Consider the following 25,897-nt stretch of genomic DNA (forward strand, 5'->3'; position numbering starts at 1 on the left):
GACCTGTGCCCTTGGGCCAGTAGGTTCTCTCAGAGCCTCGCTTTCCTCATCTAGAGAAAGAGGTTAGCAATAGCAACTTCACGATGTGTGATAAAGCATTTGATAGTGAATGCCTGGTACAAATCTTTGTACCCCTCTTCCCTTCCCAGTCACATCCCAGGGAAACAAAATTAATCTATTAAGGTAGGTGAAAAGAGGCAGTTCTCTAGTTGTGTATATATTTGAACACAGTCCATCCAGGCTGCTCACCTGCAGAAAGGATACCAGCAGAAGATGTGTGGGACAGAACAAAAGAACATCTACCCTCCTCTTGGGCATCTACTTGCCAAGCTTAAAATACATAGAAGGGTGTATTTTTTTCTTTTCTCATATTTTCTTATTCTGGTTATGGCCTTTCCTTTTCTGCTTAAAGACCCTTTAACATTTCTTGGAAATCTAGTCTAACAGTGATGAACTCTTTTAGCTTTTACTTGTCCTTCAAGAAGGGAGATATTTTCTAGTGTAAGTAAATTTGCCAATACTGACAATAGTTAGGGACATCTATAGTCCAGCCAGGGTCACATCTGTGGATAAGGGAGAGTATGGAAGAAGGTCAAAGTGGGTGCTTTTCTCTTTGGAATAATTCACCCACCTGTCCTCAAGTGCCAAAGTAAAGTGTCACGCAATGCCATAAGTATGCTAAAGGTCATATTACTTAACATTGATTTTTTCCTGTGTGTGAGAATATGAAAGGTCGATGGGCTTTTATTGATAATACCAGGATTCACAAACAGAAAATGCAGTCAGATACGACCAGTATTGTGCCTTTTGGAGAGCGACCAGGATCTGGGAAATTGAATAAAGAGGCCTATGCCCAGTTAATGAAAGCCATGGATGACTTGGACAATATTAATAACATGCCAGAAGGCTTGGACCCCTTGGTCTGGGAACATTTCTGTATGACCAGACGAGTGAAAGTGGAAAACGAACAGAAGGTATATAATAACATTTCATTTCATTTAGTGTACTAATATATAAAATATATAGTTTATGGTGGCAATACTTCCAGAAAAGCCAATTATTAGGTTTTCCTGCTAGGTTAGTAGGTAGTAATACTAATAATAATATCGATGAAATAAAATATTAATCTTAGTGCTATTGAGGGCTAAGTATAAGCCGGTGCTTATGTAGACCCACACTGTTCAAAATGGTGGTCACTAGCTACATGTAGTTATTGTTTAGTTGAAATAAATATGGCTAGTCCTTGTTGAGATATGCTTTAAGTGGAAAACAAACAGATTTAGAAGACCTAGTTTAAAAAATAATGCAAAATGTCTTGATATTTTTATATTCATTACAGGTTAAAATGATTATGTTTTGGATATATTGTATTCAATAAAATATGATTAGTAAAATTAGTTTTACCTGTTTAATTTTATTTTTTATAATGTAGCTACTACAAAAGTTAAAATTACATATGTGGCTTGCATTATAGCTCACATTGTATTTCTCCAGGATGGCGCTGTTGGCGACGTACTTGCCTTCTCCCCTCTGCTCTCATTTTCAGTAGTCCTCGTCTCTTTTTGTATAGATTAGAATTATATTTCACCAGAACCAACTTTATAGTTTTGCTAGAATATTGGTTTTTTTGTTTTTGTTTTTTAATGTAGCAGAGGGTAAGAAGCTAAAGGTGTATTTAATTGGGAGGAGGATCCTTCCTCTTGGTACTTCTTGACCATCCCCTGCCTCTGTTCCCCAAAGTCCCTAAATTCAGTGCCACATGCATCAGGCTGGCATATTTTTGCTAAAGTGTCTGTGATTTTATAATCGTAGCTAAGATTATAAAAACAAGTTTTTAAATAAGATATAAGAAAAATTATAGTTGCTTGTATATTTGATTTTTAGCAAGAAGCAAATTAGATACTTTTCAAACTATTCGTGGAATGTGTACCATGTAAGTTTTATGTATCTTATATTATATAATGGCAGGGATTTAGATTTTTATTAATCTCTTAGGAAGATGGGATCATTGAGGTTTTGTAACAAAGTTAAAAGATGTATGTTTTCTAAAGGTTTTAAAAATTGGTTTGCTTTTATTTCTAAAGCTCTATATGTTCTGAAATGCTTGTGGTTTGGTCTCTTCAGGTAAAGCAGAAAGCAGCTGGCTTAATGGAAATGGTGGCTTTCCTCCGGAGAAGAGTTGAGGAAGACGAGCAGGTGCAACAGGACATCGAAAAAGCGTTCCATGAACTTGTTCTGTAATTTGAACCTTTCACTCATATATTAAAAGTCTAAGCTAGGGCTAAATTAGGTATATTATCACGGGGAAAGAATGCCTCCTCCCCAGTTTATGCCTGCAGAGATTTATCTATCTATTTTGTTGGGCTTTATAACTTCTCTTTGAAAAAGTGCATTTTGTTACATGATGCCTTATTTCAGAATGGAACTTACCTACATGTTCCATTATTCCATTATTATGAATAGGCAAGTTTTGGCAAAATCCTATGTTTTTTAATCTCCCTCCACATAAAAATACAATTTGTTTCTGCTACTAAGTACTTTTGGGCTCAAGTCGCATGAACAACTGTGTAAAAAATTAAGCAGATGTCCAAGAAATTTCCACATAGACACCAAACCAGTTAATCTCTTTTTTTAGGGGAGCTTGTTGTATTGCTGAGTGATTGGGATACTGTTTTAAATCCTTGCTTCATTTTGGGGCATATTTACTGCCACATTGATAAATACTTCTCTGATGTTCTCAAATGCAACAATATACATCATTTTCAGGTGTGGGCTATAAGAAGAAATATGAATTACCCAGAAATAGATTTGATAAGTAGCATACAGATTAAACATTGTGAATAGAATATCATAAGTCGATACATAGTCAGAACTTTAATAGATTTGTTATCGGATAGCATCTCTATTTTCTTCCACTTATGATCACAATTATATTAATCTTTTTAAATCATAAAATAAAACTTTATGAATGTATTTCTGTCCCTACCATTCTTTGAGCAGCCCGAGTGCAATTCCGTATCATAAGAAGCAGTATCATAGTAACCTCTAGGAAAGTTCATCATTGGGAAAATATTTTCCACATTAATCTCCAGCACATTTTCCTTCATCTGAAGGAAAATTAAGTTTGGATTTATATTCTCAGATAATAGGTGAAATTTGAAATATAAGTATATTACAACTACTTACTTTGAAGTCTTTTTTAATTTAGATTACAGGAGGAGAAAGTAAAATTCCAGTTGAATTTGACAATCCAAATTCTCCTTAAACAAGGACAAGTAGAACTGGAGAATTTCCAATTACTGTTGGAGTATTCCGATGCAATTCTCATCAACAAGAACATAATTGAAGACTTGAATTCTGTGATTCGGGTAATTATCATTTTCTAAGGAGAAAAAATCAACTTATCACTAGCCGTACCAAATATTTTTCATTATTCTCCTATTTCCATGACAAAGATATTCATTTTCATCTAGCTTACAGAGTTTCTAACAAGATGCCTACTACATTTTTTTTATCTTTGTTTCCCTTAATGTAATGTGTCTGCCTTTGGGATTTTTCTCTTTATTTTTGGTTTTCAGCAGTTTATCTATAGTATCAGAAAGTAGGGCAGAGAATAGGGATACAAATGCATACAGATTGACAGATTGATGATGGCAAAAGGAGTTCCTGCCTAATCATTGACATATAAAGTAAATTGGCTATGTCATTCAAATGCATCTTATATTCCTTCTGTTTAGTAACTATCATGCTTTATAGTGATCAGATTTTTGCCAAGTAATTTTTTAAATATTTGCTACATTTTATAAAAGAAGATAAAATTGTCTCTGTGATCCAAGTATTTTCTAATAATAGCATCCAGCTTCAAATGTTCTATTCTCTATGCAGAATCATATTATATGAATATCAGAATGTGCCTTTCTTTTTAAGACTCAAGGACAAAAGAAAATTGCTAGCATGATGGAAAGTAAAGATGTCCACAAAGGAATATTTCAGATTGAGTGGGATCATAAGAAAATGGAAATGGAAATGGAAGATCTAAATCAGAAGGCTTGGGATATTCAGATGCTGTTTTTTTCAAGAGAACGTCAAAAAGTAAGTTCTCTCTACCCCACTATATAATTTTAATTTCATTCATTAATGCATTTATTCATTCAACCAATAGTTAATAAGAAGCCTTTGTGATATCAAGTATATTCTAAACCAGTAGTATTTCATAGTGTGTCTGTGAATTTTGTCTTTTTCTCTCAGTAATTTGCATTTGCTGCCTTCAGTTCTTTGTGACTCATGCAGTTGTATAACTCTATTTTGCAGTTCACCAAAATTTCCTGATTGTCAAATCCAGTGGTCCCTTTCCCAGTCATCACCACCCCTCGACTCTCCATAGCATTAGACGATCTTAATTATTCATTCCTTCAGCTTTAATTATCTTTGTTTTCTCCTGATTTTCTTCTAACATGTCAGACTACTCTGCTTCTTTTACTGATTTCTCATTTGCTTCTAACTCTTAAATATTCTTTAAGATTCTGCCATTGGCTCTGTTTGTGTTTCTTTCCATAACTTCTCCTTTGATGATCTCTATTTTTCTAACTTCAATGATCACTTCTAATAGACTAATCCAAGCTCTCTGGATTCCAATTTAATTCCAATTCCAATCCAGGCTCTCAGGCCCTGACCTCCCTCAAGCTCTATTTCTATATTTCCCGCCTCCCCATATCAACTTTTCTTAATTGCTTATTTCTGTTCTTTTCAGCCATTCACTCAAGCTTAAAGTTGTAGTCATATTTAAGAACCCTCTTTGCCTTGCCTTCCAAGTCTTGCCTAGTTTATCTATTTATTCCCTCATTCTCGATCTCCACTGCCTTTACCCTGGCTTGGGACTTCCTTTTCAGTGTTTTAGACTATTTTATAATAATCTCCTAACTGGTCTCTTGACCTTGGGTCTTCTCTTATCTAATCTATACTATATACCACTATCAGGTTAATATTCCTATTCATCTCTAATAACATTACTACTCTGCTCAAACATTTTAAACTGCCACTTCTTATCCGCCAAATGAATTATGAAATCCTTAGGTGCGTGCTCAGTGTCTTTCAACCAAAATTTTCAAATTCATCCCCACTGTTCCTCTTATATATCCATATTCTTAAACCAAACTGATTACTGTTTTCTAGGATTCTATGTCTGTGCCTACTTCTTCTACCTGGAATATCTTTCCTCATTTTTTTTTTTACATCTTAAATCTATCTATTTTTCAAGGTCTAGCTTAAATGCCAACTCCTCCATAAAGCCTTTTGATTTCCCCAGTCCAGAGAATCCACATCCCATCTCAAACCACCTTTGAATCTGCATGTCACTTGACATATTTTCTGGCAACTAATCAATTCTACATGTTCTCTTTTTCTTGAGGGTAGATCATGTTATCTATCTTTGTATTTTCCTCAGTGTCTTTCACTGGCTCACTGTTAATAGAGACTCAAATGAGACAATAAATATTTGGTGAATTGACTAAGTGAATTAATGAATTAATGAGAAAATAAACTCTAGGCATTTGTAATTATTAGCATATAGGTGAGAATATCAGTGGCTAAATACAAGTAAATATTATGGCACAAAAAGTCAAATCAATCTTAACTTAGATGGATAATTTTTATGAAAACCGTAACTTTCAAAACTAAGATAATCTTTATAAAGTTACCTATTGAAAGAAATAGAGAAAAATATCTTTACATATATGGTGTTTTTTCTTCTCCCAAAGTATCTAACTGAACCAAACTATGAGACTATGATTGCCATTCAGATTGGAATTATGGAGCAAACCATTGCTGTTTTAGATAAGGTAGGTTTCAAAGATATTTATCATTATAATCCCAACAGTTGTGATTCATTTGAACAAAGTAATAGTGTTCCAAATCATGAATTCAAACAGAACCTAAAAAAATCTTGGTCCTTTACTGATATTCAGAATGTAATTAGAGATCCCTGAATGATGTCTTTACAACCAAAACAAGTCTGGTAGACTGAAGCATTTCTTTTAATATAAGAATTAACCCCTTGGGAGATATCTGAGTGTACAAATTTCCTATTATGATTTGTGTAATAGAAGGGTTGATAGTCTTGCTTTGTCATTGTAAAGGCTTTGTTTTTTCATAACTACTTAATAAATGCTCAGTTTTGATTGTGTAGCATATATAAAATGAAAACAGTAATCACAAAGCTATGTGTTTATCTTTTATCATTTTTAAGAATATACAAGATTTTTTCTAAAATTTGGTATTAACATTTCATTCTATCTTTCAACAAATAATTTAGTACCTACCATGTGCGAGCATTATGTTAAGCACTAGAGACATGGCAATAAGACGATATCTTAATGATGATAATACATTTTAAATTTAAGAACATCCTTATAATATATATTTTTTTCAAAATTACTTTCATGGGTATCATGGAAACAAACATTTCAGACTCACAAAAAAAATGTGGAAAACTGCAAAAAACTACTAAAAAAACTGGGAAGGTTCAGCAATCAAAAAGATATAGCAAATTATACCCTAAGCTGCAATTTACGAGAAGAGTTGGTTGCTGTCTCTGAGAGAAAAGATATCTGTAATGCATTGGGTAAGCATATTTTTTCTTTACTCAACTGTAAGTTTCTTTAAAAGTAATCAATATTCCTGAAATCTATAGTTGTTATAAACTACCACAATTTCTTCCACATGCTTAATTGATTCTGAGTGCTATTTTTATATTTGAAAGTATAAATAATAATCCAACTAATTCCTTTCTCTTTCATTTTTGGGATAGGGTCTACACTGACTTGTGAAAAGATTGCCAAAGAACGATATGAAAACATGATGCAACAACAAAAGTTAATAAATATTTCAAAAAAACAAGCTGAACAGATTTCAATACTGCAGGCTGAAGTTGAAAGATTAAGGATGAAAACATTTCCTGCTCTTGTTCCAATGTAAAGCACAAGGCCAAATCAATCATTTGAAAAATTTCATTTGATTAAAATGTCTTTTTTCTTTCATATCAGGAAATTTAAGTAGAGTCTCTTCTCAGTTGCATATTTTTAATAGAAAATCATTTGATTTTAGCCTTAATCACTATAAATGTTTGTCCTCCATGAATAAATGTATAAAATATCATGAATTGTTTTCAAGAATGAACAAAATTTTAACTCAGAATGTGTTCAAGATATATTTTGTTTATTTAGTCTTAATTTGATCAAAAAGAAATTATTCTTAGCCATTACTGGCATTTCTGATTTCATAAAATTATCAGAAAAGTTATGAGACTATGGATGATTTTTATACTTTTCTATATTTCACAAGTTTTCTTTAATAAGCATTTCTTCTATTCTCAGAAAAAAAATTGACCAGAATGTTTAAGATTCTCTAGTAATGAGAACAAGCTGAACTGTTTGCTTTTACTAAGTCTTAAATCATTTGTAAATTTCAACATATTTTCTTCTGCATAAATATAATCTTCTACATTTCACATTCATTGTAACAGAACTCAATTTTGTGCCCTACCCAACAAGGTTTAGCAAACAGAAAAAAAGTATTTTCTGATTTCCATGGAAAGTTTATTGCTGTATTCATGTAGATGATAATAATTAAATAATGAGATTAACTGGTCAGAAAACTGTTTTGCCCTTCCATAGCCTGTGGCCTGCTGCGTTCCAAAACAATTGGGATCAATGACCACAATCTCTAAGTGATTCAATGTCTCATTGTTCTGCAATTTGTGAATTGTTAAGTTTAATCTGCAACACCATGTCCAGTGTATAGTGGTGTAGGTAAAGCAAGAGAATTATTATAAAACCTATTTAGAAAAAAATCTTTAGATTTCAATTCTTCTATTTAGAAATTACCAGGATAGTAGCACAGCTTATCAATGCCATATAGGAAAGGTAAGAGAAATTATGGGACCAACATTTTTGGTGATCCCCCTCCTTAGAACTAGAATAACTCCTGAAGTAGTCAGTTCAACTGATTCAGCAGGGAAGTGCCTATTGGTAATATTTCCTACATCTAGGGTCCTTCAAAATTATCTCTGACAGAGGGATTGTTGCGGGGTGGGGCGGGGAGGATGTGAAGAGTACGAATACTCTGTACTTAAGATGGGATTGTCAGACGTTCTCTGTCCTGTTGGTGTGAGTCAACCATGGATATACTAGGCTTTTTTTTGTTTTTTTTTCTGGTGATACAAATTCCATGTCACCTAAATTAGCTGCCTGGAGTCTCCATTTGTTAACAGTCAATGCCATAAATTATACTAGATAATGCTCTGTGGATTCCCAGGTCTTAACCACTAGCCTGTTTGATTTCTGTTTCTTAGTGGCCACCTTGGGTGAATGCTGCAGCTTTGAGGCATGGATAGAGTGGAGGTTAGCAGGAATCTCTTCCCCCCAGGCTGTATTCTAGTAGCAGCACTTTTCAATAGGAGGAACCTTCTCGTTTGGGGGGGTGGCTTTCGAAGGGCACATGGGTCATGCACCCCAGCCTAGTCTTGATACTGTCCATGGTACTGATTCCTCATAGCTTCTGCTGAACAGCAGATACATTCATATTTTTATAGCCCTTTAAAATATTATCTATATTATTAAGAAATGTAATTAGGTTAAACATCGGATGGCTTTAAGCATAGGACTTAAGAGCAGGGCTCTGCTGGTGGGTTGCCTGGTATCAAATCCTGGCTCTGCCACTTCAGTTTTAAATAATTACTTTTTTAAATAACTACTTAATCTTCAATTTCCTCAACTTGAAAACTGAGATGTTGGTAATTTAATACTCAAATGAGTTAACATACTTTTTTAAACTGACACAAAGGAAATATTTTTTATGAATGTTATTCACTGTTTTTTAATATAAGCATTCCTCCTTTTTATTGTACTTTGCTTTATTGTGCTTCACAGATACTGCATTTTTTACAAAATTGAAGGTTTGTGGCCACCCTGCTTTGAGCAAGTCTATTGGTATGATGTTTCCCAACAGCGTATGCTCACTTCCTGTCCGTGTCACATTTTGGTACTTCTCACAGTATTGCAAACTTTTTCACTATTATTATTGTGTTATGGTGATCCGCAATCTTTGGTGTTACTGTTGTAATTGTTTTGAAGTGCCCATATAAAGTCAGTGAACTTAATGGATAAATGTGGGCATTCCGACTGCTCCACAGACTAGCTATTCCTTTCTTGGGCTTCCCTGTTCCCTGAGACACATTTTAATTAGGCCAATTAATTATCCTACAATGGCCTTCAAGTGTTCAAATGAAATCACACATCTCTCATTTTAAATCAAAAGGTAGAAAAGCATAGTGAGGGAGGCATGTTGAAAGCTGAAACAGGCCAAAAACTAGGTCTCTCTCTTGTGCCAAAGTTAACCAAATTATACTGGGAAACCAAAAACTTCATGACTCACTTCACTACAGTGGTCTAGAACTGAAATCCACAATATCTCTGAGGAATGCCTGTAAATGTATCTCATTAAATGGAGTTGAAATTCAACAGAAATTATTTTAAAAGGGGGCGGGCACCTTATGGGCATCCCTAGGCCCCAAACTCTCCCATAATTCTGATCCATATTCCATGACCCACTTCCTGTTGCTGGCGTGCCCACTGTGCTGCTGGAGCTCTCAGCACCCAGCCAATGCCTTTGAAATGCCCGTTACTATGCCCCCATCTGCTCTCCCCAACTCTCCCAGAACCACACTCCCACTGATGCTGTAGTTCCTCCAAGTGACCATGTAAGGGTGACTCCAGGGGATGTGCTAGTAAGCAGTGGGCAGCTGCAGCGAAATGCCAGCACCCATGCCACATTTAGGCCCTCTGGCTGAGCAGCAAGCAGTGATGAAGGATGGCAGGCACAAAACAGCACAGCTCCCCAAGGGTGCCCCATCTAGGAATTGCAGGGCCAGGGGAGGCTCATTTGAGGTCTGGACCATTCTTCTTGGGTTCATAGAAGCCAATGACAATGACAGTATCTGGAAGGCAGGAATTTGGGGTTGGGGGCAGATAGGAGCCAGGTAAGAGAGTTTACTAACATGGGCACTGACAATTAGAATGGGTCTCCTGCTATGACGCATATTAACAGTTTGTTAGATCATAGGGAGAGACTGGTCTAAAAGTAAGATGCACTTGGAGGAGGGGGGCCTACTAGTAGAAAAGTACTTAAGTTTTGTTTTTGTTTTTAAACTAAAGCTGTTTTAGCCCTTAAAAGGACTCAAAAGCAGAAATCCAGAAAGCCCTCAGGAAGGACTAGAAATACAGCTTTTCTGCTCCCAAATTTACATAGAATAGTGTAAAGAGATGAGCTTTTGTTTCCCAAGCACAATTCCAAATTCTCAGAGATTGGGCCAGCTTGGATCATATTTCTGTATATGGCCAGGATGACAAGTAACCTTGTATACAACATGGCAGCCAGAAAAACCCTATGAAGGTGGGTTTCTGCCTGAGGCGTAACTGTGAACTAAGTAGACACTCTAAGTTTAATCTATTTTATAGATAAAGCTAGAAAAGTAAATGAAAGGCCTTGTAGGCCCTGATGCCTTGAAATGGGAGAGGAGGAGATGTGGTTGTGTATAAGAGATGGTCATTTCACTAAATGAGATAAGGAATACAAGAAATAAATTTGAAGAGACAGGAAGAATATAATTTTGGACATGTAAGTTTAATTACCTGCTTGACCATCTAGATGGAAATATGTGGTAAATGGATGGAAACAAGGTTCATAAACTTAGGACAGAGGCAAGCATTTTTTGAACAGTTTAGGTTTAGACATTTACCATATTGGACTGTTTTTTTAACATTAAAACTTTTTTTTTTTACCACGATAAACAAAACAGTGTATTACAAGTGATTTCCAAAACTGCCTAGTTTTTAAAACATGATATTTTTTTAATAGTAAATCTTCATTTTAGAACTTAGTTTATATTTACATAACAGAGTGCCCTAAATCAATGTTCATCAAGATATCTTTCTATAAGCCCTAATGGTTTATATTTTCCCTTTCAAATGTATAAGTATCTTTTCAGTTGTCATTCTCAAAGATATTCTAGAGAAAAACATATTGATTAAACACCTATAAATTCTTCTTCATTTCTGTTATAGAGTAGCAACTTATCATCTAACCCATAGTGGTCTATCAACTGAGTAAGGCTGAGTTTCTTGTTCTCAGACATAGCTGACTGCAATTCACAAAGCAACAGTTGGCTACAGCTTCTCCACTTCTTTATTAACAACTGTAACTGAGACAGGTCATTCTGAAACAGGAAAAAAATACAAATGTATGTCAGTAACTAGATAGGCACCTTATTTTAACTTAATGAAAGCTGTTAAATCAGTCAATGAGTAGGTTTAAAGGGTAACACACTTGGTCATGAATGGGACTTCTACCCAGGAGAAAAAAATAGGGTGGTTTTAAATAAAATGGATACAATGACACTCAAATCGAGTTCTACGGCTATTTTGTTTGGTCTAAGCAAAAATCAGTCATTAAATCAGACAAAATCATGGAGAGACGCAACGATACAGGTAAAAAGAAATTCACTTTTTCTATTACAGTTGTACTTTAAAAAAATGAGACTATTCAAATTAAAAATATTTTCAACATTCCCTATCTCAAGCTAAAGCAGTTATATTTAGAAAAATCCTAAAAATTCAAGAGAGCAAATAAAATACACTATTCCATCATTTATTCCATATTGCTGGGTAGAAGGGGCAACTACCTATACATGAACAATCCAGGTAAGAAAGAGTTATCTTCTTCCAAGTGCCCAAGTTCTATTTAAGTCAACCTAACTGGGTTGAAATCTAAAATCTAATATATTTGGTATTTAATTGTCGCTTTCTCAAACTAAATCCTTGAAAACTTTTAATAATTCAGAAGAACACAGATGGTTACTAGAAATATTTTTTATGTATTCTCTGAGCCTATTTTTAGCTTTTTAAAATCATTCACTGTCAGCTGTCATTTCTGTTCTCATTATACTTACATCTAACATTTGATACTTCTAATATTGCTACAGGCTGGAAAAATTTCAACTGCATAGTAATTGAGAGCTGAGACTTCTAAAAAGTTGTATCTGGTGTTGAGGCCTCTTCTACTCTAAATCTGACTTATATTTGAGTTAAAAGTTTTTGGAAGCCAGGTTTCTGGATACTTGGCTTATTGCTAATTGTGCTAATTTTCTCTTTATGAAATGACATTCCTAGCATTTATCTAAAAATAAAAAATTTAAAAAAATTTTTAATAAGTATGCAATGATTCTGAAATTATTCTCACCTTTGATCTATACATTTTGACTAGTTTTAGCCTCCGAAGAAGGTCTTCTTTCTCTTGAATCTGCTTCACCAATTTTGCTTTTTCTTCATTTAATCCTTGTTTGGGAAGACTCTCATTCATACAGTCATTACTGAGACCACTGCAAGACTCAGCATCAAGTGATTTAGATTCGTTTGTACCGATATTCTTGAAGGTATTTTTCAGACACATACTTTCTTCAAATTCACTGTCTATGTGTTTAAAATTTTCTTGAAATTCCAAACAGTTTTCTTTTGTTGAAGATGCTGGTTTCTCTGAAAAGGTCTGATCATTTTCGTCACTGTCTATTTTAAGACGTTTTGCCACACTGTAATAGGAATTAAATGAAGATCTAGTTTTCCTTAACCGTTCTCTAAGTGTTGCACTCATAGGCTGTAAAAGGCACAAACAATAATATTAACCAAGAAAAACATTCCTGATATAATCTACTACAAATAAAGGCCTCACATTTCTACAGTACATACCACTAGATGGCTTTCTGTCCCCATGTATCTAAAGTAACTAACCATCACAAACTGTCTTTAATTCCTAGAAGCTCCATTACTTTTATTCTTTTTATTTTAGCAAAGTCAGCACTCTTCTAAAACAGTGTTGAGACACTTATCCCAGTAATCATAAACATTTGTTCAGCAACAAGAACATGCCAGACCTGCTCTGAGTGCTTCAGTTACAAATTAAGGCAAAGGCCTTGATCCTGTCATAAAGACCTTCCTAACAATGCAGACTCAAACTACTTCAATTTGTAATCCAATAACATAATCTGAAACTAAATGAAATAATTGATTCAAGATGATGAAAATTTGGAGATGGGGAAAGGTCAAATACATTATCTTAGAATACCTAAAATTATTTAATACCTACTTATTATTGCTACACGTTAATTAACTATCTTCGGTAGACTTAAAACCACCACTGCCACAATCAATAATTAGAAATATAGAATCGATCCACTGAAAGGACAAAGATTTTCATACTTGTTTTCTTGAACTACTTGTATGGGGAGATGGTGGGTTGGCACAGGCCCGTGGAGTGCTAGGTAAAATCACCGCGGAGTCTGAAGAGCTTTCCATCTTGAAAATAAAATCTTGGTTGACCTCTAAAAACCAAAAATAATCACAAAATGGAAATCAAATTAACCCACACCTCTATATGTTCCTCAATTTTTACCAAAGAATTTTTTCTTGTAGGTAACATAAGCAAACCAGCAACTTCCTTTCACTTAGTTGTGTTTCATTCTTGCTTTTTGATGTCGTTTTCCATTTACCCTCCTAAAGTTGTGGTCCACATAGTGACTATGTTTTTCATTTCAAATGAGCTAGCGTCTCATATAAACAAGACTGTTTTTAACAAAACATCCTCAAAATCTGCCTTATAGAGGTTGGGGAAAAGAACGACTTTGGATAGTCAGGAATTCTATCATTTCGCTACACCAGCCTCATAATGAAATATAAGATCTTGACTCAGAACATGATCTGACCTGTCATACTACCCTAAATTCTAAAAGCTGTGACTGGAAACAATGACCCTCCGAGGCTCATGGATAAGAAACACAAGAGCAGATAAATTCACGGCTGCCTGCATCATTTTAGTGTAAGCAGCGAATAGATCCTGAAAAGGAGCGCACACTTTAAGTTTGTTTCCTCAAACAAAGGCATCAACTTTACGGGGAAACAGAGGGAGGAGTCTTCCCTTCCCTCCCATCACTGCATAAAACCCACACAGCCCTTGAGAGACCCCAAGCCTGAGGTGCGGTTGAGAAGTCCCCTAACCGCGGAAAGGGAGCCCTATTCGACTGCGCAGCCGACCCCGAAGCAATCCAGCTCTCGGGCAACTGCTCGCCAACCGGTACACTACCTCCCTCCGTTATCCCTGGAGCGCAAAATCCCCGCGCAGCCGCGGCCGTGAGCGCGCCCGCTCCAGGGGCGGGGCCGCAAGGGAGGCGGAAGAGACGTGCGATTGGCCGGTAAAACTCCCAGCGCCCGAGAATGATCGGACTGCGCGCGCGCGCGGCCTCGAGACTTCGCGCAAGGGCGAGGGCGGGGCGGGGCCACGCGGGCGGCGACAGAGGCACGTGATTGGCCAGGTTGACCGACGCGCGCGACACTGCTCCGCCCAGCGACCTGGAGAGGCGGGACTGCCCGCGCGCAGCCGCGAGCCTCGGCCCTGTCCGGGGCGTGCCGGGCTGGACTTCTGAACAACTGACGCATCCTAGCTAGAGCGCCCTTCTCTTCGCGGCTTCTCCTCCCTCCTCTTTCCATGCAAAGCCTTCCTTCCGGCTTTCTTGTTTTTGTGTGTTTGTGAAGTACAACTGAGAATGCCCCTCCTATTCTGCTGGCTCGGGTTTGTCTCGTCTGCTTGCTTGCCACAGCAAAGCCCTTTCCTCAGACTTGTCAAGATCAAAAGCAGCTGGGCCAGCAGTGTGTTAAATTTACAGCTTGTACACTCTCCAAAGCAGAGACCACAAAAGAGCAGCGCTGCGTTATGTGGCCTTTGGAGAATCCAACATGTCAGAAATCTCTCCAAGAGTCCCGGCCGTGCACTTGAGCTCATTTATAGCCTTTGCTGCAGCAAACTCGGCGGTCCAGTCACAGGTTTTCTACCGTTATCTACCACAAATTTTAGTTTCCTTGGCTTGGTTTTAAATCTCTTAGTCAATTCTGAGAGAAAATGTAGCCCAATGAAATTTGTGGTGCGATACAGGAAGTAGAAAAACCCCTAAATAAGATTATATTGGTTCAGAATTCAGATGTTTGAAGCAAACATGGCTCTTGCTGAATATTGGGCAGCGACATCCTAAGTCTAAAATAACCTCTTCGTTTCCTGTGTGGAGATGTTCTGTTGCTGTGCAACAACAAAGTTAACTAAATTGAGTGGAGCACTGCGTTTAGGGAAAGACAGCTGAATAATTTCTGAGTCATGAGGAAGTTGGGAATTTTAAGGGGCCAGGGTTTTCCGTCTTAGTGAATGGCCACTTTAAATGTTGGCATGTCTCTTTACTAACATCTATCTGACAGTGGTTTATAAGTAGACAGGACCCAGAAGAATTTAACCAAATCCTCAGAAGTCGAATATAAATACAGAACCTGAAGACAACCTAATGCAGAGATTAGACATAAATGTGGGAATCAAGTTGCCTAGGTTCAAATCCTGGCACCATTATTTTATGTGCTTTATAATTACTTACTGTCTGTGCCTTGGTTTCCTTGTGAGTAAAATGGGGGTAATAATATCGACCTAGGGACTGGAGGATTAAGTGAGAATTCGTTGCAGGCAATGAGAACAGCACTAGGTATCTAGAAAGCACTCCATAGTTATTATTTTATATATGCGACTATATTCACCATTCCCTAATTGATTTAAAGGAAGCCATCAAATAATTCTTCCATCCCTTCACTTACCTCCCCCAAAAAGGGCTCAGATTTTTCTTAAAGGTGCTGTGATCTGATAGATCTCTCACAATTTAAGTCATGAATAGCAGAAAACCTGGAGCTTCCGCAATAATATGTATTCCACTCCCTCTTAATTTTTCAAAAATTACATAAATTAACCTCAAGGAATTTACAAAACAAAAGAGAACTCATGATTTTGTTTTACAGGTGTTACTCACCTAACCAAGCCACAGGTTTTAGTCTATACATTTATTTCTCCCTTTACTCATCTACCGGCATCAGTTACTCACACTGAAAAAAGCAGAATCCTGACTAGAAGCACAGTGCAGACTTTGCATGTTCTTTATCCTTTGGGGCATAAGGTTGGGTTGTTTTTATGATTCCCTAAAATCAGCTGCTCCAAAATCCTTTTATCATTACAACCTAAGCTGAGAGCTGTTTTTGCTGGCTATATAAAGAGAAACAACATCTTGCCTTGCAAATGTTCTGACTTGCCAATTATGTGAACTGGTGTATTAAAATGGGATTGGTTTAGCCAGATTTTCAAAGAACTTCAGTATAAGTACTCAGAAAAACCTGTATTTCAAATGTGCATTTGTTGACCTATATTGCTGACTTCCATGTGTTGTTAGAAGGGAATGATCTTCCCATACATAAGTTTGTATTTTACTTACTCCTGTCACATACCAAAATGGAAACATACCTTCCGCTCTCAATTTAGTATAAAGGATTTGGAGTATAGCCCCTATAGTTTTCATCGTACTTTTAGATAAAGCCTAGCAAACATGTTCATGTCTCTAGGAGCCTAAAAGCTATCGACCTTTAAGGAGTTTGGTGTTTCTGACATAAAACATTATATGTTTCATAAGAAATTTTCTGGGCAGGAAAAATACTGCCCCAGAGAGCCAGAAGGCAAGGACTCTACCATGGAGAGCAATTTGAGGACTAGAATTCGATAATAATTGTACTTAATATCAACCTAAGGCAGGCTTTTTCTGTGTGTTTTTAAACTTCTTTAATACCCAAGGCTACAGTTAGCCACTTTGTTATTCATCAGGGAGTGGTAAAGTGCTTTCTCTTGTCTGTGATTATTGTTGGTGGGATGATGACGTAGACCTAAAAATCTTTATGAGGCTTTTTATTCTTTTTTAATAGCAAGAAGAGTATAGCGAATAGTGTCTCCCTCTCCCTGCCTCTCTTCTTTCTCTTTCTCTATACAAATACACACCTTTTATGCCGCAATTTAAAGTTTTATTTCAGTAATTTATTTCTTAAATTCTTGCTTTAGCATTATTTTTAAAATCTTAACAGTAATCTCAGGATGATCTAAATTCTATTTCATTGACTTTTCTGTATTGACAAAAGAAAACTGTATATCATGCAGACATAGCTAGTATTCATGTACTGGCTGGAAAATTACTGCTTGGCTATCGCCCATGGGAACATAGGCTATCACCCATGGGAACATAACATTCTAACAATAAGCTTTCTGCTTCTGTACCCCCGCTTGCACACCTGACCAGTGGGTTGACAGGTAGTGAATAGGAGAAAAATAGACCTTTGTGTTTAAGACAGAATGAGGAATGGGATTTAGGGCTTAAAAACCCTGTACCTCTACATTTCGAGGCTGCTTAATTTGGGCTCTGCGTACCCCTGGCAGACCCAGCTGGCTGAATAAAGAGCATGTTTCCTATAACTCACTGATTTCTGGTGGTCCGTGTGTCTTTCGGGGGCTGGCGGCTACAACATTCATAGGTGTTTTAAAAAACAGTTATAAATAAACACTTTTAAAACCAGGATTTAAATCCACATGGGTGAGAAATTATGCAGAATCCACATGAATAAGTTGATTTATAATGTTCATTAAGACAAGTTAAACTAAATCTAATACAAATCTCTAACAAAATAATCTACTAAATTTTCTTAATTGGCTTTTAATATTTCTCATGACATTTGTATATAATTTGAAAATTGCCTTAAAAAACTCTCCTCTAGGTTTCTCTTGCCATGTGTTCAAGTCTCATCTTATAGACCTATCTCCCTGGTAAAGAAAATGTCTTAGTACTCTGTCATCTTATAAATTTCCCTTTGAGAATAACTGACAAACTATTTCTATTTCTTTTCTGTTACCTAAAGATCTCATATGGAATTTGATCATGTATAATTGATTCACTCATAGAGAATGTTGAAGACTTTGTTATCACAGGATGACCTTTGTGGGTAAACCATTTAATATTATGTATTTAGCCAAATTAAACAGAAAAGAATTTTATTTTCAAACTCAACATGAAAGAGCCCTTGACTTAGCTAATTAGGCATACTTGAAAAGTGGCCTCACTGAGTAGGATGGCGACTTAGGAGCATGGAGTTTTGGGAATGGTCAATAATACTAGTGTGATAAAAATCTGTCCACCACTAGAAAATTTATCCAGTAAATGATATCGAGGGTAATATACTGAACCAAACGCCTAAAAGTTCCTTTCACTTGAAGTTCTTTTCCTTTTATTCTCTCAGATTTGGCATTTTGCCAACTCCATGAGAGACCAGAGAAGCAGGAGTGTCTGATTCATTGCTATTACTAGGGTGTGTTCTCTTAGAGAAGAATAGAGCGATTCAGGTTAGATTAATAATGATGAGAAGTGGGTAGGGTGTGTGTAGGTGGGAGGGTCGTAGCAAAGGAATTAGATTGTGGAAAAGTAATGGTAATAAAAGTATTGCTCAGGGCCACATCTTTCTCAGATCTTTTACTAACTCAAAAATGTCACCACTGCATTCATTCAGAGAAAAAAAAAGGATTAGATGTCAGTAAATTCTTAAGTAACAGAACATGTCTTACAATCATCTTTAACTAGCTGAAGTTTGAAAGATAAAAACTTCCAAGATAATTTCACAGTGCTATTTTGAAATCTGGTTAAAGTGCTGGTAAAGAAGTCAACTCAGTTTTCTTTCAACCCTTGCCTCTCATATTGTTTCGGTCCTAAAAAAATAAAAGGTTTCTTCTTGGTGATGTTTTTTAGATGGAGGAGCAAGGGTTTCTAATGGTACCAAGAAAATAAGGAATTAAGAGACCATTCTACCACGTTCTAAGACCCTTTTGGTCTTTTTGCGTCTGCTCTTCCACCCGTTGACAAACTTTGATGATAAGTATAATAGTAGAGAAAAATCCGTGAATTAGCCAGAATCAGGAGTTTCCTGGCCCAGTTCAGGATCTGAGAGCTAGATTGAAACTTAATCCCTTTCCCAGTCAACATAAAATGTCTTAGATTTTCATCATAGACCTTTAATGATCAGTACCAAACCCACCGAATGCAGAGCTCCTGACCCGCAGGTCTGAATCACCAGGGAGAATCCACTGGAGAGGCATGATCAAAGATAGGGGAGATGGCTTGACCAAAGGCATCTTTGCCTTGATCCTCTCCCTTCTACCTGCAGGATAGTGCCTAGAACCCATGTCCCCTACACTGTCTTTAAATTACACAGCTCCTCAGTGACATCAATATTACCCAGCTCTCCACTTGTGTCATACCTGTCTGGCTAGCAAAAATAATGTGTGAAGTTTAATTATGATATTGGTGACCCTCAAGTGACAAATGCTATCACTATTTTTTATAGTGAACATATGTCTTTCCCATGGATAGAATACAGCTATATTCACCTTGACATGGTCCTCCAAGACTTCATCCAGCTATTTAGACTTCATTAACACAAGATTAAGACAGACGATACTTTTCCTTCAACAATGTACATCTTTAATTCAAACTCTTCCCAACCCTCCCACTTCCCCAAATTTCCCTTTATGGACCACTCTGGTTATTAATATAGCATCTATGAATGGGGTTAAATCCCCAGAATAAACTCTAGGAAGAAAATTTCAGGAAAAGGAATTAATGGATATCAAATAGTAGATGCAATGAGCCAGAACCTGAAATAGCTACGTCATCTCAGCAATTTTTCACTTGATGTAAGTGACTAGCTTTGAGTCAAATTATCCTCTTCTTACAGTCACTTATGAGCCTCTCTTTTATCATTTTTAAAATCAAGAGACAGTTACTTGTTTTCCAGTACTCCATAGTACATGGAAATGATGGCTTTAGTCTTTATCTCCATCGTGCTGTTTACTCTCTTCCTTATACTGTTATAACTTATGAATCTATGCCCTTCTTTGAATGCTGGATAGTGCAAACTCAACCTCTATGTTGCTGAGATCTGCCCTGAGTGGGATTTATACCAAATGTAGGGATAAAACTCACCAGCAAAGATGTGCCGGCAAAGAAGTCAACCGATGGTCTCGGACTTTTGAAAGCGTGTCATTTGGCAGATACCATCCCTTGATACCAGAGAGCACGGGTTTAGGTTTTGGAGGGCAGACACCTATTCACATCTACATTTGTTAAGCAAATTCTTATGAAACTATAAATTATAAGCTGCCCATATGTTTAAAAAAACAAGCATTACTACAGGTTGGCATTATCTGAAATGCTTTCCTAGCCTAACTCTGGGCCATTGAAATATGGTATTTTGAACCTGTATGTACAAGTTTAAAATTTTTGTGAAGCTGCCAAATCTTTAATATAAAATAATTAGCATAAAGCTTGTAAAATTGGGCTGCCCTGAAAAGGATGAGTTTGAATCTTTGACAAGATATTTCTTTTTAAAAAAGCAGTTGCACAAGTATATATTATTTTCACTCAAAGCTGTTTTTCCTCAGGTTTTGAAGGTATATAAAGCTGACTTTGTTTCATTTCAATAATTGTCTACAGGGATAAGGAATTTTATTTTCAATCATTTGTTCTTAGAATGAATCAACCAACCAATTTTACCCACCAATACAACCCTGTCTGCTATAAATATTTAAGGAGAATGTGCTCAACCTGGATAGAATTCTGTGCTCAGGATGGGATTAAGTTCCCAAAACAAACTCTAGGGAAAAAAATTATTTCAGAAAAAGAAAGTCATGGCTATAAACAGTAGATGCGGCAAGCTAGTACCTGAAGTGACTTAATTTTGAGGAGTGAAAATGGCATGTTATCACAAGTTTGAAAGACCACAGGTAAGAATTATGTGGACTAACGAGAGTACTTAGGAGGCTGAAATTGAAAATTTGCATTCTAATGAGTAGCTCTCAAGGCAAGCCTTGTAAACCCATCACTTCCCAATCAATAGCTGCTCAAGCTAACTACATTCATAACTCTTGAGAATCTGTTCTCAAGAGTTCAAAATTCACTGCCAAGAATTTTGTAAGACAAGAGGGAAGGAGAGGGAAAGGGAAGAGAAGGAGGAGGAAAGGGGAAGAATGGGGAGAGGAGGCGATGGGAGGGGAGGAATGGGCGAGGGGAAGGGAAGGGAGGGGAAGAGAGGAGACAGGAAGGGAGGGGAGGAAAGGGAAAGGGAGTGGAGGGAGGGGAGGGAGACTTCTTTATTATGTGCCCTTAACTAGAACAAAACTTGTGTTTTAAAACACTATTTTTTATAACAGATTACTGATTACTAGTCTTGTTTACTTCATATTATAAATTATTCTGTAGATTTAACCTGGGTTTTGAAATCCAAATAGCAGATCTAACACCACCAAATCTGGGCACATTTATTTGGGGATAAATTCTGAGAAAATCATAATTTCTTCCTTAGTGAGAAATACACACTTTTTGTTATTAAGGCCTTTGATACAATTGAATAAAAGGATTGTAAAAATATAAGATTTTATGACTAATAAAGATGTAAACATGCATTATAGATTTATGTGTATTTTCATGGGTCTGATGGAATATTATAATAATCAGGTTAAACCTAATTATATCCTGTAAATTAGACAAGCCACATTTTACAGTTGGTGAAATTTTAAATGAGTAAGTCTGTAAAGCCACAGACTTTACTTACTTGAGTTTTCTTTAGCATTCCAAACATTTTCTTTGTTGATTTTTGTTGCTTAATGCAGTGAATTGAGGATGAAGTGGTCTGTGGTCACAGATGATGAAGGTGAGGTTGGTTAAATCCGTACTAAACATGACATAATCATGGGTTGTCAGTTTAAATTGAGGAAAATGGGGAAGTCATTTGGGATTTTTATTTGAATACAAGTTTTGGTGACTACAATAATACACAGTAATGTTTACAGCTCATGCTATTGGCAGTATGGCTGCAGCAGGGGATAGAACCAAGTCAGAGCAGCTGAATTCTGTACTGACCTTGACACTAACGACCTAGGAGATTTGTGGCTGGCAGATTCGGTTAAATTCTATAGTTGGCAGATTCGGTTAAATTCTATAGTCTCCGCTTTCTCATCTGTAAATTGTATAGAGAAAGGTGATCTTTTCCAGTTCTGAGTTGCTCTAATTTTAGTCTTGGTACATTTTGGTGCACCTGAAATTACCAGTCCCCACCATTAGCTCACAGAGAGTGAAAGTTACAGATAAAATTCCCAGTAGGAACAACCATTACAAAGATACTATGGAAGATGTTCTAGGTGCCGAAGATGGAAAAGTAAATATATTTTAAGAGTTTACAAAGACAAATTGGACACATTGGTATTTATCACATGGATTCAGTCAGCACCAGCCCTGGGGGAAAAAAAATTGTTACACAGAGCATTTTTTTCTTTCAGTGACCTTTTCTTCCTCATAGCAGCCCTCCCAAATCATCTAAGTCTCAGTCTCCCAAGCCCAGAGCTTCAGGCTAAGTCCCATCTGATAGGACACACTCCTGGTTACTCTGCTTACTTTTACTGCCCTTCCTTTATTAACATTTGGTGCTTATCACAGGTGCTCAATAAATGCATTTTGAACGGATACATTTAAGTACAAATGGATTAATTATTTAATCAGTAACTTGAAAGGTGAGAATTCCAAACAAAGTAAGAAGGGTGGTACTTAGCAGTCTAATAGAGGGAGGGGACAGAGGGAACATTAACAGTAGGCAGAACTTTCACTGTGCCCTTCAAATTACTGAAAAATTACTGAATGTATCCTTCTTTTAAAAAATAACTGATAAAAAGTAAACTAAATACAGTCAATACAAGCAACAGGGCTAGTGAATTTTATGGCTTGGTGAAAGAAGGGTGGGTTTGGGGAAAAGAGTTGTAAAGCTCTCCAGGCAAAATCCTGCTTTCAAAGAGCTCTTCCATTGCTGATAGGAATGTAAAATGTTATAGTCACTGTGGAAAACAGTACAGTGGTTCTTCAAAAAATTAAACAGAGTTACCAATCACTACTACTAGTGATTGGCATCCTGAAACCCTCGGAAAGCATAATGAGAGCATTATGACCTCCCTTAGTTCAAATTTTGATCTTTGACCTCAATTTCTAACACAGGGCTCCTAAATCCCTTGGAATTTTCTGGGTAATAGGAGTGGCTTTGCTTCTAATGAAGCAACTTTGGATGGGCTCTAGGATGGCTCCTGGATAGGGGCTGTCACCAGGAGACCAAGCCATGATCAGAGGCTTGGAATTTTCAGCCCCACCCCTGCCAATCCCACTTCTCTAGAGAAGGGAGAGGGCTGGAAACAGAGTTAATAACTGATCTTGCTCACCTGAAGAACCCTCCACAAAATCCCAATAGTGCAGGATTCAAGAGCTTCCAGGTTGCTGAACACATCCACGTGCTGAGAGGGTGATATACTTCAACTCCATGGAGACTGAAACTCTTGTGCTCAGGACCTTCTCAGACCTTGCCCTATGTACCCCTTCATCGGCTGTTTATTTGTGTCCTTTATCATATCCTTTGATAACCTGGTAAACATGTTTCCCTGAGTTCTTGAGCAAATAATAAAATCCAAAGGAGAGAGGGTCATGGGAACCTCCCATTTTTAGCCAAATAAGAAGTAGTGGGGAACCCAGGGACCTACTACTAGCGATTGGCATCTGAAGCAGGAGATGACAGTCTGATGGGACCGAGCCCTTACCCTATGGGAGCTAATGGAATCTCCAGGTAGATAGTGTCAGAATCGAGCTCAATTGTAAGACATCAAGCTGGTATCAAAGAAAATCGCTTGGCGTGGGAAAATAAATCCATACATTTGGTGACCAGAAGGGTCAGATGTAGTGTGAAAGTAAAGGAGAGACACACAGGAGGAAAGAATAGGTTTTTTCCTAACACACATGTGATCCAGCAATTCTACCAGGGACTCAGACAGGTTTTTGTGCACCAATGCTCATAGCAACATTATTCACAATAATCAAAAGGTACAATTAACCCAAATATCCATCAAAAGATTAATAGATAAACAAAATGTTAAATTTTATTTTTATTAAAAATAAACAAAATATCATGGACTATTATTCAACCTTAAAAAGGAATAAAATTCTGTTAAATTTTACAACATGGATGAACCTTGACAATATTTATGGTTAATGAAATAAGCCAGGCACAAAAGGACAAATATTGCCCGAAACCACGTATATAAAATATCTACAGTAGTTAAATTCCTAGAAACAGAAAGTAGAATAATGGTGACCAGATGTTGGGGAGAGAAGGAAAGAGAGAGTGTTTGCTTAATGGGTACAGAGTTTCAGTTTGGGATGATAAAATTCTGGAGTTGGATGGTCACATGATGATCAGATTGTACAACAATGTAAATGTACTTAATGCTACAGAAATGTACGCTTAAAATTGTTAAAATGGTCAATTTCTTGTATTTTTTTTACTACCATCCCCCAAAAAAATCTCCAGGGAAGAATATTTGGCATAACCGATATCAATAGTGAACAGCTTCTCTGAGGAGAAAATTGTTCCTCAAATCTAATCTACACCTTTCAGTTGCATGTTTCTTATTTCTTACTGTTGCTTCTGTCATCCGATCAAGGAATCATAGAAATATATACTAAAGGTGGGCTTCCTTTCTGGATAGTGATGCCACCAGCCCTCTTGGAAGTGGTGCCTTTTGAGTTGCTCTGTTCATAATGGGATGGGTTTTAACAGGTTTATCTTTCCTACTTCTTATCCTAATCCTCTTGTGAGAGGCAGCATAATTTGCAGACTATATAGCCAGGGAATGGAGTAAAAGTTAAGTCAAGTTCATGGAAATCAACTCATAACTTCAGCTTCAGGAAAACCAGTCAGATAGTGCAGCAAGAAGTAAATATATATTGAGCTGCATACAAAAAATACTACTTCTGTTAATTCTGCTAACCGTGCTACATACCAGTAGTACAACCTCTGGAAAAGGTAGAGAAATGCGAATCATTTCAGGGATAATATAAAAAGATAAATAAGTTTTATTTAACTGAAAACCTGATATTACTGTTTTATTTTGCCCCATTTATTCATTTTATTTGCCTAAATATGGCTCGTCTCTCACTCCTCCTCTTCCACATCCCTGCTGCTGCCCAAGCTCTGGTCTGGCTTGGATTCCTGCAAGAGCGTCCTGACTCGCACACCACTTATGCCATGCCATTTCCCAGGCCCATTCGTTCTCGACACTGCTGCCAGGATGATCTTTCTAAAGATCTTAAAATCGTCCAGTGATACACAACCCTTGTCAGGATCAAATCCAAACTCCTCCTCACCAAATCGCTTATACGTACCTTTCTAGCTTCATCTGGTGCCATTTCCCAGCACACACCCTGTATACAAGCCTTCTCAAAGTATGTGCATACGGTTCTCGTGACAGGCCAGGCTCCTCTTCTTATCATTTTGCTTGGTTCTTCTGCCTAAAAGACACAAGTGCATGTGTGCACACACATGAATACATACACATCTTCTCTTCCTACTCCCACCTCAAGACTAGGATCAATCAAAATCCCCATTCCCTTTCACTTTTCTTCCCAGTGGCCCATATTCTTTTTTTATTCCTCTCTCCCAGATCTTCTAGCTATTTAGATGCCTTTTCTCTTTCATAGCACTCTGTAGGTGTCATAATACATATTTTATCAAGAGCTATTTAAAAGCAGGAACTGTGTCTTTGATGCGTGTATCACCAGCAACTGCACAAAAGGGTTAGCAGATTTGGGGGATTCAGTTGAGAGATAAAGTACTAAGGGTAAAGGATAGTGCTAGGGGAGTTAGAGAAAGGTGAGTCAAGGAAAGCTTCATGGGGAAAGAAAAAGGTGGTATTTCAGCTATATTTTTATTATCTTTACAACCATCCTAATAAGCTCTTCCTTTTTTATTTTTAATCGACATCTTTTTTTTTACAACTAATTCTGTAAAATATATTCTACAAGTATATAAACCTGATTACAGGA

At 36.9% G+C, this 25,897-nt stretch overlaps 2 protein-coding genes across 7 annotated transcripts in view; one reads left to right on the forward strand and one right to left on the reverse strand.

Moving 5' to 3' along the window:
- CFAP43 (cilia and flagella associated protein 43) overlaps positions 1–7,164 on the forward strand; it is an 86,462-nt gene extending 79,298 nt beyond the window's left edge. Inside the window, exons 31-37 of one of the 3 annotated variants that reach the window (XM_039871272.1) lie at positions 761–974; positions 2,125–2,237; positions 3,209–3,368; positions 3,928–4,092; positions 5,757–5,837; positions 6,466–6,619; positions 6,806–7,164. In XM_039871272.1, coding sequence (XP_039727206.1) covers positions 761–974; positions 2,125–2,237; positions 3,209–3,368; positions 3,928–4,092; positions 5,757–5,837; positions 6,466–6,619; positions 6,806–6,972 — 1,054 coding nt within the window. In that variant the 3' untranslated portion in view covers positions 6,973–7,164. The remainder of the gene's footprint in view (positions 1–760; positions 975–2,124; positions 2,238–3,208; positions 3,369–3,927; positions 4,093–5,756; positions 5,838–6,465; positions 6,620–6,805) is intronic. The other 2 variants (XM_039871273.1, XM_039871271.1) reach the window with 2 other exon arrangements.
- A 3,492-nt stretch (positions 7,165–10,656) lies between these two features.
- On the reverse strand, positions 10,657–14,312 carry SFR1 (SWI5 dependent homologous recombination repair protein 1). Of its 4 annotated transcripts, none has more exons than XM_039871277.1 (4): positions 14,185–14,312; positions 13,305–13,426; positions 12,292–12,702; positions 10,657–11,269 (listed from the first exon to the last, which is right to left on the reverse strand). In XM_039871277.1, exons 2-4 carry the CDS (start codon positions 13,398–13,400, stop codon positions 11,081–11,083), a joined length of 696 nt encoding a protein of 231 aa, XP_039727211.1. In that variant the 5' UTR covers positions 13,401–13,426; positions 14,185–14,312; the 3' UTR covers positions 10,657–11,080. The 4 variants fall into 4 exon arrangements, with proteins under 4 accessions (XP_039727211.1, XP_039727210.1, XP_039727213.1 ...); XM_039871276.1 differs by having other exon boundaries at positions 14,189–14,283; XM_039871279.1 differs by having other exon boundaries at positions 14,119–14,265.
- Positions 14,313–25,897: the final 11,585 nt, after the last annotated feature.

The sequence above is a fragment of the Pteropus medius genome, unplaced genomic scaffold (assembly GCF_902729225.1).
Source record: "Pteropus medius unplaced genomic scaffold, Ma_sr-lr_union100, whole genome shotgun sequence".
Classification (NCBI taxonomy): Eukaryota; Metazoa; Chordata; class Mammalia; order Chiroptera; family Pteropodidae; genus Pteropus; species Pteropus medius.